General features: G+C 40.3%; 1 protein-coding gene across 6 annotated transcripts in view; it reads left to right on the forward strand.

Annotated features, from left to right (window-relative positions):
• LOC121284086 (high affinity cationic amino acid transporter 1-like) overlaps nucleotides 1-18111 on the forward strand; it is a 109874-nt gene extending 91763 nt beyond the window's left edge. For all 6 annotated transcript variants that reach the window (XM_041199144.1, XM_041199145.1, XM_041199143.1 and 3 more), the window contains 4 exons: nucleotides 230-444; nucleotides 3817-3983; nucleotides 4082-4190; nucleotides 9576-18111. In XM_041199144.1, coding sequence (XP_041055078.1) covers nucleotides 230-444; nucleotides 3817-3983; nucleotides 4082-4190; nucleotides 9576-9778 — 694 coding nt within the window. In that variant the 3' untranslated portion in view covers nucleotides 9779-18111. The remainder of the gene's footprint in view (nucleotides 1-229; nucleotides 445-3816; nucleotides 3984-4081; nucleotides 4191-9575) is intronic.
• Nucleotides 18112-19109: the final 998 nt, after the last annotated feature.

A 19109-nucleotide genomic window follows, 5' to 3' on the forward strand; every position in this document is an offset into this window, starting at 1 on the left:
GCACCTTCCTGATCTTAATGACTCAGTGCCACAGGCCAGTGCCTTAACTAGTAAGTTGCTGAAGGAACCATTTGAACAGATTTTCAATTTCAGTTCAATAATTGATTTTAAAAATGAAACCAGTTGTACGTGCATTGTTCAGGCGGAGCCTGCTTGATAGACTGAATGTCCTACTCCTGCTCCTATGTTCCTATCTGGAATGAATAATACGACTCATTTCTCTTTGCAGATACCAGCCTGACCTGTTTTCTAATGCAACATATCAAATGGCAAACACATCTGATGATGTAGATATGACTGAATCAGTCAGCACTAGTGACTCCCAAGCAGAAGTTTTACCAGAGTGTGAAGAAGAATTTTCATTGAACACCATGTTATTCCCTGAAAATAGTCTCCCTTCCAAACAATCGGGATTTATAGTTAATACATGTGTGTGTTTTATTGGTAAGTTACCATGGTTACCATACTTCATGCCTTTTAATCAAAGTTGATTTATTTCCTTGATGCAATTAGCAGCAGAGCTGTTTTTGATGTTAAAAAAAATTGTAACTGAAGGGCAATTGTGGACAGACTGGATTACTCCAAGCAGACTACCTTTATTTTCCCTTCTCCAAATAACTCTATCTGTCAACGCAGTGCATAACCATCTGGGTCTGTTGGAGGAGATTTGTCCTTGCTCCATTTACTTCGCAGGCAGTCACAGAGTTATGCCAGGCCTCCAAACAATATCTGTGATAGGGATGGTACTGCTGGTAACTCTGAAGATGCTGGCAGCCATCAACTTCTATCCCACTGAATGCTATTTATCAAATTTGTCAGTCTGCCATGCACCAATTCTTCCAGCACGTGCCAGGTGCATTTGTTTGTTAGGATAAGCTCTTCCATCATGGAACACCACCAGAAACGTAGAGAGCATAATACTTTTCCAAGTACCCATTCTACTTAAGTGCAGGGCATTATTGATTGCACCCAAGTGGCCCACCCTGCATCCCAGATTGTGTGTCAGATAATGTAGATGCATCAGGTACCAGAACATCCTGACTAACAGTCGAAAGGTTACCTCGTCGTTGTTCAGTGAGAATCCAGGACAAAATTAACAGTCACTTGGACTGTTTAGTGAAGAGCAGCGATCTCTTCTGATAGCCTGGCCAGCATTCCTCCAACCAAATCCCTCCAACAAAAATTTTTGCATTGCTATTTGAGTTGTTGCTGATGCAGAATGACTGCTTTCGTTGTCTTTTGTGATCAATTAGGGAAAGGCATCACAAATTTGTTACAAGTAAATTGTGTTTAACTGACTTGATTGAGTTTTTGTGATGACAGGGTTGGTGGGGGTAATGTGGTTGATGTGGAGTACATGGCCTTCCTAAAGTTGATAGTTTGATAAAGTGCCACATAACAAGCTTGTCAGCAAAGCTAGAGTCCTTGAAATAGAAGGAACGGTGACACTGGATATGAAGTTGGCTGAGTGACAGGAAACAAAGAGTAGTTTTTCGGACTAGAGGAATGTTCCTCAGGTATCAGTATTGAAACAGCTTCGTTTCTTGATCTATATTAATGAGCTACACTTGGGTGTACAGGGCACAATTTCAAAATTTGCGGATGATGCAAAATTTGAAAATATTGTGAACTGTGTGGAGGATTAACTGCAAGAGGACATAGGCTGGAATGTGTGGACACGTGACAGAAGAAATTTAATGCAAAGAAACGTGAAGTGTTACATTTTGGTAGAAAGAATGAGGAGAGGCAGTATAAAAATAAAGGATACATAAAGGAACAGGAACAGAGTCAACAGGGGGTAAATGTGCACAAATCATTGAAGATGGCCCGGCAGGTTGAGAAAGTGGTTAATAAGGCATTTGGGATCCGAGGCTTTATATATAGAGGTGTAGAGTACAAAAGCAAAGAGGCTTTGGTGAATCTTCTTAAAATACTGATTCGGCCTTAACTGGAGTATTGAGTCCAATTTGGGTACTGTACTTTAGAAAGGGATTAGAGGGTGCAGAAAAGGTTTATAAGAATGGTTCCAGGATTGAAGGACTTTGAGTTATGTGGATAAATTGGAAAAGCTGGTGCAGTGCACTTAAATAGGTTGGTTAAGGGGGGAGTTAGGTTTTGAGTATATAAATCATTAAAGATTAGTTTACAGATACAAAAAAGTGATCAAACTAGTTAATAAGTTGCTGGGCTTTGTGACATGAGGTACAGAATATAAAAGCAAGGAAGTACAAGTTCAGCTGTGAAGAAACTGGTCGTACCTCATTCGAAATACTGTGTTTGGATTCCTGACCCCACCTTGGGAAGGATTATTGGCTTTGTAGGAAGTAGAGCAATAATTCACCTGGTACCACTTGAGATGGAAATACTTAGTTGTGATCAGAGAATGGGGAAGGCTGGGTTTACATTTACCAGAAATGACTTGATCAAGATGTTAAAAATGATAAAGAATTAAAAGATGGGGCCCAACTTCTCCTCGTAGGGGAATCCAGGACAAAGGGACATAATCTTAAAATTAAAACTAAATATGATTGCAGGAGATTGTTTACGAACAAGGTTGAGTGTGTGCATGGAATGCATTTCTCCAGACAGCAGTAAATACACCCTGGTCCACTCCTCCATCACCCCCTACTCCCCAACCCCTACCTATGGCACTACCCCATGCCCACGCAAAAGATGTAACACCTGCCCCTTCACTTCCTCTCTCCTCACCGTCCAAGGGCCCAAACACTCCTTTCAAGTGAAGCAACATTTCACTTGCATTTCCCCCAACTTAGTCTATTGCATTCGTTGCTCGCAATGCGGTCTCCTCTACATTGGAGAGACCAAACATAAACTGGGCGACCGCTTTGCAGAACACCTGCGGTCTGTCCGCAAGAATGACCCAAACCTCCCTGTCGCTTGCCATTTCAACACTCCACCCTGCTCTCTTGCCCACATTTCTGTCCTTGGCTTGCTGCATTGTTCCAGTAAAGCCCAACGCAAACTGGAGGAACAACACCTCATCTTCTGACTAGGCACTTTACAGCCTTCTGAATATTGAATTCAACAACTTTAGGTCTTGACCTCCCTCCTCCATCCCTACCCCCCTTCTGTTTCTTCCCCCTTCCTTTTGTTTTTTTCCAATAAATTATATAGATTTTTCTTTTTCCCTCCTTCTATTTCCATTATTTTAAAATATTTTTAAATCTTTTATGCTCCCCCCACCCCCACTAGAGCTATACCTTGAGTGCCCTACCATCCATTCTTAATTAGCACATTCGTTTAGATAACATCACCAACTTCGACACCTATGTGTTCTTTTGTTCTGCCGTCTGCGACATCTTTTGATGATCTGTTTCTATCATTGTTTTTGCCTACAACCACTCCACCCCCCTCCACTTCTCTCCCTCTCCCCCCACCTTAAACCAGCTTATATTTCAACCCTTCCTGGGATTCACCTAGTTCTGTCGAAGGGTCATGAGGACTCGAAACGTCAACTCTTTTCTTCTCCAGCGATGCTGCCAGACCTGCTGAGTTTTTCCAGGTAATTCTGTTTTTGTTTTGTAGCAAATAAAAAATCAGTGAACTTATTTTCAAGGTGGGTACTCGCAAATTACAGATATTAACATACACTTTAACACTATATGGATAGAGCATTAGGATTAATAAGAAACTTGGTGCGATGGATAACACAACAGCAAGCTAAAATGTTGAAATGAACTCCTCTCTTTACGTACCTATGTAAATAATGTACAGAGCCAACAAAGACGCTTTAAGCAAGTTTCACTCGGGCAACCCAGTTGTGGCAGTAGTAACGCACTATGCTTCCTGTTGCAGGAGTTTTTATCCTAATCTTTTGTCTGCTGGCTGTCCATGCAAAAGATCCTTTGTTGGAGGGGAGAGCGTGGTGCATATGCTTACTTATTCTATTGGTCCTTTTGTGTGCAACTTTCACCGCTATAATCTGGAGGCAGCCAGAAAGTAAAACAAAACTGTCATTTAAGGTAAGCACCCTGATTTTTTTCTTTGTTGTTTAAGTTTGCATGAGTATTTTGATTTAAGCTTTACACTTATTAATATATTTCATTGTCCTGATTTTCAGGTACCTCTCTTGCCCTGTTTACCTATCGTTAGCATCCTTGTGAATATGTACCTAATGATGCAGCTCGATAGAGGTACTTGGATCCGCTTTGCTATCTGGATGGCGATAGGTGAGAAACAAGCTATTTATGTTTATGGATTACCTTTCAGATCCCCAGTCTATCTGAGAGCACTTCACTGCCAATTATTTGATTGGAGTGTCGTCATTGTTACTTTGCAACTAAATTAAGCAGAGCAAAGTCCTGTAAAGGGCAGTAAGATAAATAGCTGGTTGATCTGTTTTGGGGCATTCATTCAGGGATAAATGTTGGCTGGGACTCCAGCTCTGCTCTTCTTTGAGTAGTACCATCAAGTCCAGGAGCAAAGCTTGTACCTGTGACCTGACTCAGTAGAGGATGCTATCGTTGATCCAAACTGATGCTGCTCATATTTCAACCCAATTAATTGTTCTATTGTTTTAGTTGGAGCGGCAGTGAGAAAGGTGGCTTGGGTTAATATAGAAGATGTTGGAACAGAAACTTGGGAGTCCTAAGTTGCCTTGCCCTCAACATAATTATCCAAATCTTCATTGTCCTCTGAGAGCTTTCTTCCCTTCTGATGCTACCCCTTGTTGCTGTGACACATCTGCAGAAAAGAAAAGCACAAGCTAAGGATAGGTGAATGTGACCCCTTGGGATTAAGGAGACAGTGAAGGGGGTTAAATTGTTCAGCGTGAGAACAAGTTCAGCCAGACGGAGGAGAGTAGTGGTGGATGGGGATTGTTCGGGCCTCTGTTCGAGGAAGAAGCAGAGAGCCATCAGACCATCTTGGTGGGGGATGGAGGTGTAGAGGGATTGGACGTCCATGGTGAAGTGGAGGCGGTTGGGGCCAGGGAACTGGAAATTGTTGATGTAACATAAGGTGTCAGAGGAATCACGGATGTAGGTGGGAAGGGATGGACAAGGGGAGAGAGAAGATAACGAGAAATGAGTTCCGTGGGTCAGGAACAGGCTGACACAATCGGTCTGCTTGGACAGTCCTGTTTGTGGATTTTGTGTAGGAGGTAGAAGCGGGCCGTCCGAGGTTGGGAGACAATCAGGTTGGAAGCTGTGGAAGGAAGATCTCCAGAGGAGATGAGGTCAGTGACAGTCCTGGAAACAATGGCTTGATGTTCAGTGGTGGGGTCATTGTCCAGGGGGACGTAGGAGGAAGTGTCTGTGAGTTGACGCTCAGCCTCCGCAAGGTAGAGGTCAGTGCGCCAGACAACAACAGCACCACCCTTGTCAGCGGGTTTGATGACAATGTTAGGGTTGGACCTGAGAGAACGGAGGGCGGCAAGTTCAGAGAGAGACAGGTTAGAATGGGTGAGAGGAGCAGAGAAATTGAGACGACTGTCACGCCGACAGTTCTCAATGAAAAGATCAAGAGAAGGTAAGAATCCAGAGGGAGGGATCCAGGTGGAGGGAGAATATTGGAGGTGGGTAAAAGGATCCGTTGAATGGGGAGAGGACTCCTGCCCAAAGAAGTGACCACCGAGACGAAGGCGGCGGAAGAAGAGTTCAGCATCGCGCCGAGCCCGAAATTCATTGAGGTGAGGGGGTAAGGGTATGAAACAGTCCTTTGCTGACACTGAACGTTCAGCGTTGGAGAGGGGAAGGTCAGGGGGTATCATGAATACACAGCCAGGGCTGGGATTGGAAGACAGGATGGGGACAGAGGGATAGGCAGGGGTGGAGGGTCCTGGATGGCTGTTGGTGTCAATGAGTTGTAGGAGCTTGCGTTCCTTAGCATTTGAGAGAAAGAGAAAAAGTTTCTTGTTGAGGCGTCGGATGAGACGAAGAATAAAATGAAACTGAGGGCATGCGCAACTTTGAAAAAGTGTGCGTCGGTGCTGCTGGAGAGAGAGGTCGAATGAGTTCATATGGCGGCACGTGGCACTGAGTGTGGATCTCAGAAAGCGAAGGGAACAGCAGTCCGAGGAACGGTGTATGTCCCGGAGATACCTGTAACCCTGGGTGGGTTCGAAACATGAGGGATGGAATTTCAGTTGAAATCCTCGTGAGCTAAGTCGGACAAGGAGACAGTCACTGAGAAAAGAAATCTGGCTGTGAAAGTGGGTTTTAGTAAACACCTTGTCAAACACCAGGAGAGAAATGGAAAGCAATGAAGGTGAACAAGGCAAAAGAGAGATACGAAAATCCTGACAGAGAGTAGAGCAAAACTTCTTCAAGATAGGCATTTCTTGAAGAGAAGTGGCAGTCAATTAAACAGAGATAAAAGCAAAGAACTGCGGATGCTGGAAATCCCAAACAAAAACAGAAATACCTGGAAAAACTCAGCAGTTCTGGCAGCATCGGCAGAGAAGAGCACAGTTGACATTTCAAGTCCTCATGACCCTTCAACAGAACTAAGTAAAATAAGAAAGGGGTGAAGTATAAGCTGGTTAAAGGTGGGGGGGTGGGAGAATTTTTTTGGCACTTGCCTACGTTTCTGGGGTTGAGAAAGGTTACATTTTGGTGCTACTATCTTTTCCATGTGCTACATGAGCTGTTTCGGAGGTTTCTACCCATGGGTACACAATATTTTTTCTCCCTCTGCTGCATTTCTCCCAGGTGTCAGAAGCTCATTTGCATTTTGTACTATTTTTTGGGTGCCTTGCAATTAAGAAATAATTGTAGGGGAAACATTTTATCATCATCTACCAGCAGATATATTAAAAGCCTAAAAGTACCACCGCACCTGTCTAAGAACAGTAAAAGGGACTGCTTGCCTTAGGAAGCCTCTGCCAGGCCTTGTATTTGCATACATGTTTTACAGGTTACACAAAGTCTGTGAGCCATCCATTGCAGCTAATTGATAGCCAACTCAGTGCGTTTCAAACACTGCCCTATTTCCTGGTGCTGTTCCATAATCCATCCATTCTTAGCTTTTTAAATGTAATCCTAATTTCTAAGTGCCCCCGCCCCCAGTATTATTCCCCGGTCTTTAGCCAGATCAGCACAGCAGAAATCACAGCTCCAGTGTAGGATGCTATATTCTAGATAGTTCTACGAATAAAGTACCAAGAACTTTCTTCTTTCGAGTGTAATTGCACCAAAGATGATGGTTTCATCAGTCATAATAGCACTATAGCGATAGAATTTACAGCACAGAAGCAGGTTATGCTACTACATATGAGCCTCTTCCCATCCCATTTCATCTAGCCAGATCAACATATCCTCCTATTTGTTAGGAAATAGGAAAAAGGAGCAGGGGAAGATCACATGGCCTGTTGAGCCTGCTCTGCCATTTGCTATGATCATGGTTGATTTTGGGCTTCAACTCCACTTTCTCAGCCTCTCCCTATAATCCCTTTATTCCCTGAAAGACCAGAAATCTGTCTATCTCGGCTGTAAATATATTCAACGAAGGCGCGTTCACAACCCTCTAGGATAGAGAATTCCAAGGGTTCAGAACCCTTTGAAATGAGGAGAAATTTCTTCACTCGGTCTAAATGCAATACACAGTGGCTGGGATTGTCCGGCCCCATCGCGGGCATGACCCACCACGGGCGAGGCAGCGCCCCAGCCAGAAGTCCGTTGACTTGTGGTGGGACCGGACGATCCCGGCGGTGGTTGTGTGCAGAAAATCCCGCCTAGTGTCCAACATTAGATGTGATTCTGCGATGGAACAACATTTGCTAAATAATCCTCTGTGCTAAAAATTATGCTGACAACCAATTTAAGATTGTTAGTCAGGCTTGCAGTATGATGTATTTGCATGTACTGGAAGCTACATATATTAATACACAGGACCATGTTCTTTGCTGACGGAACATGTACATGCATTGTGCCTGTTTCAGCTAAACAAAATAAATGACAGCCATGCCTTGATCAATCAGAGTCAAGCTGCCTGGTTTAAGTTTCAATGGTTGGCAGTTAACTGTCAGTCACCATCACTGGTGCATTCTCCATGGCAATGCATCTACCAAATCAGAGTCTACTTGCCAACCAATCAACACACTCTTCACATAGAGTATAAATTGTAGTTTTCCCCTTATATTGGGATTCTTGTGAAGTGTCCTTATGAGTGCAAGACAAAAAGCTTTGCCGTGTCTCTTTTTTCACCAATAGTCATGTTCTGTACTACCAAATGACTGTTTCAGTCTAAATGATCAGCCCTTTATTCTGAAATGCTGTTCCCTGTTAATAGGCTCCCCAACCAGGGGAAATAACCTCTCAGTATCTACCCTGTCAAGCTTCTTCATAATCTTGAATGTTTCAGTAAGATCATCTCCCATACTTCTAAACTCCAGAGAATATAGACCCAATTTAATCAGCCTTTCATCTTGGGGACCAATCTAGTGAACTTTTGCTGTACTGCCTCCAATGCAAGTAATACCTTTCCTTAAATATTGCACACAGTATTCTAGGTGTGCCTTCACCAAAGCCCCATTCAATTGTAGCAAGACTTCTTTATTCTTGTACTCCAGTCCCCTTGCAATAAAGACCAATATGCCATTTGCTTTCCTAATTGCTTGCTGTACCTGCATAACAACTTTTCATGTTCCTTGCACAAGTACACCCAAGTCTCTCTGAAGATCAACATTTAAAAGTTTCATGCCTTTTAAAAAAAAATTCTGCTTTTCTATTCTTACAACCAAAGTGAATAACCTCACATTTCTCTACATTACAATCCATCTGCCTCCTTGTTGCCCATTCACTTAACCTGTCCAAACCTCTCTGCAGCCTCTTTGTGTCCTCCCCACAGCTTAAATTTTCACCTGATTTTGTATAGTCAGAAAACTCAGATACGTTACTCTGTCCCTTTATCTAAGTCATTAATATAGATTGTAATTAGCTGAGGCCCCTATTCATTGCTCCATCATGTGCTCATCTAGCTTCCCTTGAAAAGCATCTCTGCTATTCATCTCAACCATTCTGTATGGTAGCAAAGCCCACATTTAGTACAACTAAAACTGTCAAACACCTATAGAATTTATAAATTATTTGCACTAAGACTATTTGTGTTCTAAATTCACCCTTAAAAGCTAGCTGTAAAACTGAAAAAAATCTGCAACAGAATGTTGCCAGATTAAATTGAATCCAATTGGCTCAAGGCAAAAATATGTACTTAGCAATTCCAAGAAAAATTCAGAATCTGCTGCAAGTCCTTGCAAGCCTTGAAGATTTACCAGTTATCCTTCATTGGGGAAAATGAATTTCAGATTAATACCAAATTAGACTTGAGGAACAATAGTTTGAGTGTAATTCATTGCAGACTGCAGCTTGAAGCACTATTCCATCTAGTAAGAGATCTAGGTCAGAATCAGTTACCAAAAATTGTCAAATTTGATGGCATTCTTTAATCTCCTAATTATAATTGTGCTTAAGTAAATAAGGAATTTGCTTGGATAAAAGGACTGTTCAACTTTTTTTTAACTTATCATATGGGGAATGTCATTTATGATGTATTACTTCAGTTTTCAAAGTGAATCAATTTTTGAGTAAGAATCCTTTGTTCCCTTTTTCTGACAGGATGCATTATTTACTTTGCTTATGGAATGCGGAACAGCTCGGAGTCTAATTCTTCCAGTTTTCCAGCTGACAGAACTGTAAGGGTTTTTAAGGACACGGTAGGTACGTCAAATGGTGAAGCAGTAACTCCAGAGAAGGAAGCTTTCCTGCAGAATACAACGGAATGTGTTGCAGAAAGCAGGAATGGAGAGGATGATGTTTAAACCAATAGAGGTTCAGCTTCTTCCAAACACGCACCCAGTATGTATCTTGGACACTTGATAAAGGAGCACAGCTGAACGAATGCTGCTTGCATTACATGGAGTAAGTCGTCTTTTCCCACACACACACACTGGTGAGGGTTTTAATTAAGTTGTTTTGCTGAGCATTTGTGTGCTTGAAGGCCAACGCTGCTACTATGTGATTTCATTTTCTTGTATTTTTGCACCCTCCTAAACAATGGCAGCATTGATTACGCCCACATACAAATAATAGCTGGTTCAAATAAAATGTTTAGAATGGATTCCAGGATAGTCAGATTTGAGGTATTTATTGGGTTTTAACTATGAGAATTGCAGAAATGCTAAACTTTCAGCTTGTGATCGTCTACACAGAAAATGTAGGTGGATATATATTTTTTCAAAATATTTTCCTGGTCAAGTGAGCACTTGTAAAATAATTTTGTTAGCTAGTACAATACTATCTATTTTTATTTGGGCATTAGAATCTCCGTACCTTTCATTGCCTTCCTTTAGCTGCAGTTCTAACAGTGCAGGACACTGAGCGTCTGGAAGTGAACATTTTAACTTCATACCAATTGGCTTCAATTGCAGATTATTTCTTTTAACTATTTTAAGAGTCAATTTCTTTACAATCTTTAAATTTTATTATCAAAGCAAGAAAGGAATCTATCAAACACATTCAGTAATTAAAAATAATTCAGATAGTTATTTTGCTGATTAAGCAGCTTTTGCTAAGCACTCTGATTTAATTTATCACCTCAATGGTTGGTCTGATTTCTGTAGTCCATATTCACCTTCTGTTTCAGATGGGGAATTTCACACCTGATTGCCTTTAAATATACTTCCGCAGGAGCAAAATTTATATTGTTACGTTGATCTCATCAATGTTCTTTTACAATGTGTAATTGTACCAATTACTTGTGGTCGTAAATCTTAATAGCTTTAGAAAGGAAACAATGTTTTGCCTTTGGTTAAAAGTGGAGAAGGAATCCAAGCCTTGAATCTTCCACAAACAAGTACATGTTTCCCCTCCATAGGACAGCAAACCTGTCAAATAGATTTTAGCAAAAGCTGTTAATGCTGACATTGCCAGCACCTTTAAAAACAGCTGGATGAATATCGGATCCAGCTATGAATGGCCGGTTATTTATTATCTCAAATTAGGTGAGATTCTGGAGTTTTTGTTTGATTTGCATTTGGAAAGTAGTAAAAGCCTGGAAGAGTTTTTCATATGAGTTAATGTGAATTGGGTAGAGGCCAAGATATGGCTATTGATTCTACACAAAGCACAGGCTTTATGTTGAGTGGCCTTGTTCCATGCTTTCTTAAGCACTAAGCACCCCAAGGCTGACCATGGATCAGCTGGAACAGCTTAGATACAGAGAATGAGGAATGGAATTGTACATACTGCTGATATGGCGATCAAATATCTCAGACAGCAGAGGCATACTTCCCTTGTCAAGATAGCTGTGTGGTGGATTTGCACTGTTTAAAAAAACATATTTGTGCAAGGAACTACATTAACAATATTTAATCAACCATCCATGATATCAGAAATGCCAGCTAAACTTTTAATTACTGTTAGCAATACAGTGAGAAAACCTAGGCCACTGTGTTTTACTGAAATAATAGATATTCTAGGAGGTGATTTTCATCTGTAATGAGAGCAGTATAGAGTTCCAATAATGAGAAGAACACATGCCCCTCTTAAAAATATATTTCTTCACAACATGTTATTGTGGCAGGACCTCAGTCAGTTACTGGACTGGAATGCATATTGATATTAATTTGCTCAGTTGAGATATTTGGACTCTGGAAGGAACCAGCAATGAATGTACTGAGTAACAGTTTACACTATATGCTAATATCAACTTGAGTTGCAGCAATCTTTGTTAAGACTTTAGCAGAACAAGTAGTGTAATTTTATCAACACCTGTGCAGCGGAAACAGCAAAATTTGGTATGAAACTTTTTAAATTAATACCCTAAAAATTTATAGTATTAATAACCACATCATTTAGTCTTTTGCAAAAGTCTCACAAAGACCATAGAGATCATTCTGCACGGTCAATTGATTTTGAGAAGTCAAGCTACATGCTGAGTTAGAAAGAGGGAGTTTTTGGTAGCAAAATCCTGAGATTTTGTATGCTACATGCCTCTGGGAATTGCAAGAAGAACAATTTTCTTTGTATTGGGACGAACATTGTGAATATTATAAAATATATATTACTCATAAATCACGTAAAGCAATAGTACACTTGAACTACACCTGGTATCATGTCTGCAGCTATGGTTGATGCATCTTATTGTTGAGCAATGGCAACTATTACAGACAATTAAAGCCATCCCATAGTATGGGAGTCACGCTTGAGGATAGCAGGTTCCCTTCTCTGAAAGACGTTATAACCATTTTCATGCTGCTTATATCTGTTGGTGGACTGTAAATGACACAATTTATTGATTTCAACTTTCCACTTGTGGGATTTGAACACATGACCTCTGGGCTTGCTGGCTGCAAGTATAATGACCACTAAGCTTCAGTTCCTACACGTGGTGGTGGTGGTGGGGGTGGGGGTGTCTTACAAGGGGATGATTGTGAGCATGATGAAAGAGAAGAATTTATAGCTACACATGTGCATTTTTCCCAGTCCCATGGCCTCAACAATTGTGAAAGTAAAGTTTGACACGAGCTCAATCCTACAGAATAGAATTGCTAAATCTTTGACAATTTTCCTTTATTGTAAAATGACTAAGGAACAAACTGAACTTTATTAAGTCATTGATTATTTACTGTTGCCAAATAGACAATGACATAATCTTGATTTTAGGTAGATTATGTGAATTGCATTTAAGTAGCATTTCAATGTAGAAAACACTCCCACAGCATTTCACAGGAGATATTATGAGGATGGTCAAAGCCTTGTCAAAGAGGTGATTTTTAAGGGTCCTGAAGGTGGTAAAGAGGCTGAAGGGTTTAAAGAGGTAATTCCAGAGAATGGGGTCCAGGTGGCTGAAAGTTGGGCAAAGAATGGGGAGGATGTACAAAACTTGAGCCAGTTTGGGTGGGATTGTTTGTAGGGCTGGAGAAGGATTACAGAGAATGGGGACTGTGTGAGATCATTTTATAAAAAAAATTTCAACAGCACTTTTTTTTTTATAAATAGGGGTATATATAGCACTTCAATTATGGGCTGAATTTTACACTAGGAGCAGACGACCCTGCCTACTGACTTGGCCATCAGTTGGCTTGAGGCAGGACTTCCAGCCCCATCTGAATCGAAGTCCCACGGCTGAGAGCTGCAGGCTAGAAGGCTGGAAACCCAAGAAGGGGATATGCAGCGATGGAAGAAACTTAGTTAAGTCTGGGATCTCACTGTGGCCAGGCTGGCAGGCCCCAGTGCGGGGTTGGGGGCTAGGTACATTAAGGTGGGAGCTGAGAATTTTCTTGTGGGGGGGGCCTCTGATTGGTGCACAGGGCCCAAAAAGGAGGCAACACCCCTCCCCCTTGCCTGGCCACCAGTCTGCTAGGTTTCACCTGGCCTCCCTCGCCACTGATAAAATCCAGCCTATGAATTTAAACAAGGCAGTGGTGAGGCCATAGTTACAGCAATGTACAGTTTGTGCACCATATTATAGAACATTAAAGCTGTAAAAACAATATAGTGTGGATTCACTCGGATTACACGTGATGGGAAATTATAATTGAAAGAACTGAGAAGCCAGGACTGTTTCCACTAGAACAGAGAAGGTTAGGACGAAAGTTATTAGAGGTTTTAAAAGCACAAAGGGTTGTGATAGTGAATATGACCATTTCCCCTGGATAAGTCAACAACATGAGGTTTATCACTTTAAAATTGTGGTGGTCTGAGCGGTTGAGAAATTTATTTATTCAGAGGGTTATTGGAGCATGCAGTGCTTTGCTAGTAGGGAGTACTCGGTGTAGACATTGCACATTCTAATGGATAACTGGATACACATTTGAAGCAAAAGAAGACACTGCTATCTGGGGAGAGCAGGTCAGTGGTAATAGTTTTGGATTGCTGTAGCAAAAAGCTGGCAAAGATACACTCTGCAAATCTGGAAAATTACCTGTTTACCCCTAGCTACCTTTCTCATCATACTTCAGTGATTCATTAAATGAACTGTTGTGATGGTTCATTGGTGTATTTTATATTGCTGTTGTATAATCAGGAAGCATAATATTTGCTATTCATATCTTCAGCCAAGATATGTTTTGAAATACTTATTAAAAATTAAAACCTAAAGCTGTATGTGACTGCATAAATGGTGCCACACACCAGTGTTTGATGCAATGCAGCCATCAGATTCAGCTTTAGACTGCGATTTTCTCTAAGCACTTTGACAAGTAATAGCTAGAGCAAATCAAGCAGGGACATGTTTGCTCAGTTACTCTTGCAAACCTTTGGTTTCTGGTCATGAAATGGTGAATGGCATCAGAGGGTCATAAAAGTAGTGAGCGAATCCCTTGTAAGAGGAAAATACACTCCATATGAATGTTCCACAGGTCAGCTTTTAGTTTTGAGCTGAATTTCTTGTGTCAACTAATAAGCATTGTAACAAAGATGATTTGGATGTATGATTAATTCTTGAAAGATAAATAAATATAGAGGATACCCATGGCTATCAGGTGGATCTTGATAACCAGATAAATGCATATTATTGGAAAGATGGCACATCTATCCTAAAAATATAAAATGTGGGATTGCATGCGTGAAGAAGGTGGGTTAAGAGGGTCAACTTCATGATTGGTTGCTGCTGGCTGGGGAGTCTTGCTGGCTGGGGTCAGCCTATCGGAAAATCAAGGGAAGCAGCACTGGGATCTTCAATCTATTTCCAGCAGGCATGACACTCTGTCAGTAGTGCACGTGCACAAAGTTGACCCTAGCATTTCTATTTTGGCTTAAATATAAAGTTGATGGTAGATGTGAGTTCTACATAATTTATGCAATGAGAATGCTGACAGCTAGCAGCACATGTATAATAATTAATTTGATTACTGCATTTATAATTTGTGGAAATTTTAATGTAGATGCTTGTTTTTGTTTTGGGCAGTGGTACAGACACACTGATCCCTGTGGGATATGGTAGTTTACAGAATAGGACTGCTAAGGAAGCAATCATAGAATGTCAAAAGTGAAATAGAGTTACACTTCAAGGTCAATTCACAGCAATCCTGTATTTTCAGCGGGTCCTGCCCTCAAAGGGAGATATGGCTACAACTTTAACACCGATTCTCTGACATGGGACCCCCTTAGGCTTAGAGCTTGGCCTCCATTGGGAGCACAGGATCATTGAAATTACCCTTCATTGTTCACTTGGAAAACGATGGTACTCTTCTTATAACAGACCCTGGTTAGAATTTCTTATTCTAAAATGAGAAAACACATATAGAAACACAGCAAATCAGTGTAATGCATTGGATAAAATGAATTTGGTGTTTATGTGCAGTTCTGTCATTTTCGAGGAGCAAATTTAGATATGGGTTTTCAGAATTACAATCTTTAATCAATAATGGTATAGTTATAAAACACCATTATTGCAAATTGCCTGCTTTCATCATCCCATTAGAAGTGGTGCTGGATCAGGAGAACTTGAGCCACAATAAAATAACCTGAACCGCGCCTATCTGTTACTTTTGTTTTATTTGGTTTTCCAATTTGCCACATTGATAAATATTGCAGTAATGGAATAATCAGTGGCAGCAAGTTTTCACACGTGTTCCTGTCAGGATTCCAGGAATTGCCACAGGAAGTGAATTAAATGGGGGAAAATGATTGTTGATGAATCACTAGTGAGGGGGGAGAAAAGGAAAACCGATGATCTAAAAATGTTATTTAACAATACACCCTAATTTTTATTTGAGTAGCTGTAGGTGGAGTGCTTTGCTTGGTGCTTAATTCTACATTTGGAGTAGAATATTTAGAAGATGTGCAATTGGCTACTGCTGTGCTATGCCTTCAGCCTTAAAAAGTATTTGAGTAGCACAAAATATAACACGGTCAAACTTTTATGGCTATTTATTCAGAAGCTATTAAAACTAGAGAGACACCTCCCCAGATATAACCTAAGGAGCCTTGGACTCAGATTTGCTTGTATGAACATAATTGGAGCAGGTAAGAAAGTGGCTGTTGTTTTTCAGTGAGGACATGGCTTATTTCTTGAGATGAGTCATGGTGGCTTTTTAATACATGTAAGGTATATAAAGTAGCACATTTTGCCTGGTTCTCAGAGGCAGTGCTTCTTGGAAAATCGCGGGCATTGTCATTATCCATCATTAAAAAATGAATGGGGAGAAATTATAGAATTTGTGGACCTGTGATTTCCCAAGATACAATCTCTAGAGCCTAGTTTCTCCCCTAAAATGGTTCAATTAAAACAATAATTACTTGGAAGATGAAAACAGGACCTTTGTCTATCGAAAAGACTGCAAGGAGCCAATTTACCTGTTTCGGACTCTGTTTATTTCCCAAATGTAGAAGTGATAAAGGGGTCAGGATCTGTATGGGGTTTCAGTCCCCTTCTCATTCCTGGGGTGCCGTGGATTATTTCTGGAGGAGGGTGGAAGCGTGTTAGTAATCCCATGTGAATGAGGTGGGAGTGAGATCATGACCCATCCTGCTTCATTTACCTGGGCATCCACTTCGCAAAGGTACAAACATAGTAGATCCACTGACAGTGGGCCTTGTTTCTTAAATCTATTCCGCGCAAACCTGAATTAACAGCTTACCCTCCTTCCTCATTTCAAAGCGTAAGCCGTTTCTAAATGGCTTACCTCCATTGGTGTTGCATTAGGTCCATTAAAATGATGTGGTAAAGGTAGCTTTCTGGGATTAGAAGTTTATTTTTTGATGCACGCTTGAGCAGGATTGGGGCTAAACTCTGGCGGGGCTTGACGGGTTAGACACTAAGAGGATGTTTCCTGTCGTGAGGGAATCAAGAACTAGGGAACACGGTTTCAAAGTGAGGGGTCTCCCATTTAAGATGGAGATGAGGAGGAATTTCTTCTGAGGGCCATTGGTCTTTGGTATTCTCTTCCCATTGAGCAGTGGAGGCTGGGTCATTGTCTAACAGCCTTGTATATATTCAGATTTTTGATTGACAAGGGAGTTGAGGGTTATGGGGGTGGCAGGAAAGTGGAGTTAAGGCCACAGTCAGATCAGCCATGATCTTACTGAATGGTGGAGCAGGACTAAAGGGTCAAATGGCTTAGTCCTGCTCCTGTTTCTTATGTTATGTTTTAGGTTAACTGCAGCATACTTTGGCTGACTTGGAGCCAGAGTGGGGTAGAACTAAAATCATATTATTTACAAAAGCCTTGGCTGTCTCAGGCAATGCTCTCCTGTGCTATATGCATAAGAGGTACAAGATAATTACATAGATGGCACATCAGAAAATACCTTGCTAGCAATCTAACTTGGCTGTTGCAACATAGTAATACAGTAGCTATTCATTGACCATAAAGGTTTGACCAGATGTATTTTTAAGATGTCATTTCTTTTAAAATGACTTGTGAATAATTTCAGCACCAAGTATAGCTGTATCAGGCTGTTTACCTGAAATCACTGTGCATACATGTTTGTTGGAGTATTAGTGATGGATGTTGAAGAAACATTGGTGTATAATAATTTTGGGACGATACATAATTCACATAACCTAACATAATATACTAATACTTTGCTGTTTCAACAAAAAGGAAATGTGAGTTAAGTTTACAGGATGTTGCAGTATAATAAATGTCAATGACTAAATTGTCACATATATTTTGACAGGATGGCAGTAAGAGTTTTCAACATTTGTTTATTTGCCATGTTTCATCTACATGTAAGCTTGGCATTTGCCAAGAGCCAAAGAAGGTCTTTATTTTTCAAAAAAGCTTGCCACATACCAAGATGAAATAAACACGAACAATTGTATTTTCAAATTACATTGAATGTTTAGTGATGTCATGTAAATAGCCTAGTGTTGTCAGTACAAAAAGAAATGGGATGGTCTACTGTACATAGTTATGTGGTTAAGAATTTGTATTTATGTAAAAATAAGTTAATCTGAAGTATACATTTGTGGTTTTGTTTTTCCTTACAGTAAGTTATTGGCGCGAGCAGTTTGCTTTTGGGGTTAAAAAAGCATTAATTTTTGATTGCATGATTTTATTTGAAATTATTTTGGTCAATGTTTTATCATTTATGAAACATGTATCCTACTATTTCTTATCTGTAACAAATGGATTGTTTTGGTACCTTTACCTGCTGTTGCTGACTTACATACTGTAAATAATAAAGAGCTTTTTTAATGGCATTTTAATTTCTTTAACACTTTTTTGTGTTTAATAAGTAATGTGTGCATTATTCAGATACAGTGTTTATTAAACTGGTAAAGATATTCCAGGAATATCCAGTGGACAGGAACTTCAAAATGGTTTTGAATCAACCCTCTATCATCAAAAGGAAAAAAAAATCTTTATTCTATGTACTCAACATACAATTAGGATTTGATGTCATTAGTGCGAGGTAAAATATTGCTGAAGAATAGTATCTGTTTAATTGATTCATATCATTATCCAGTCATTTTGGTCATGTTTATTTTTCCTGGGCACTTCTGTATAGGTCTTGTTCTGAACTATAGACATTGTTTTTTCTTCTGCCGTTGACTGCGTTCTAGGCTGTTGTCACATACAGGAAGAATGAAGTTACCATTCTTTGTGTTTCTCAAGATTGGTATGTACACAGCTTTTGTATTATTCAAAAAAAGTTTTAAAAGTATATTTTTAAGTTCAACACAATCTTGATTTCAGAAGTTACTGAATCTGACTTCTTCCCTGACACATACTTTGCTACCTTTTGAGCCCCATTATTGGCCCAACTGAGGCCTCCTTGGGACAGGTTTATTTGGTTCATACCAGCTTCTCATTTCAAGATCATCAAATGTCATGGCTCCTTGCTGACCAATACCCAAGGTATATGATTGTGACCTCATAAGCTTTTTTCCCTTAGTGTGTAACTCATGGAATCACTACAAGACCGTCCCATAAATAAAAGATGGCCATGTTTACTTCTAAGAAACATAAGATATAGAAGCAGGAGTAGACCATATGGCTCCTTGAGCCTACTCCGCCATTCAATATGATCACAGCTGATCTGCCTTGATTCCACTTTCTTGCCTGCTTTCTATATCATTTGATTCCTGAGAGCCCAAAAATCTATCCATCTTGGTCTTGAACATATACCATAATAGGGTATCCGCAATCCTTTGGGGTAGAGGATTCCGAAGATTCATAATCCTCTGAGTAAAGAAAG

Source organism: Carcharodon carcharias, chromosome 11 (assembly GCF_017639515.1).
Source record: "Carcharodon carcharias isolate sCarCar2 chromosome 11, sCarCar2.pri, whole genome shotgun sequence".
Lineage (NCBI taxonomy): Eukaryota > Metazoa > Chordata > Chondrichthyes > Lamniformes > Lamnidae > Carcharodon > Carcharodon carcharias.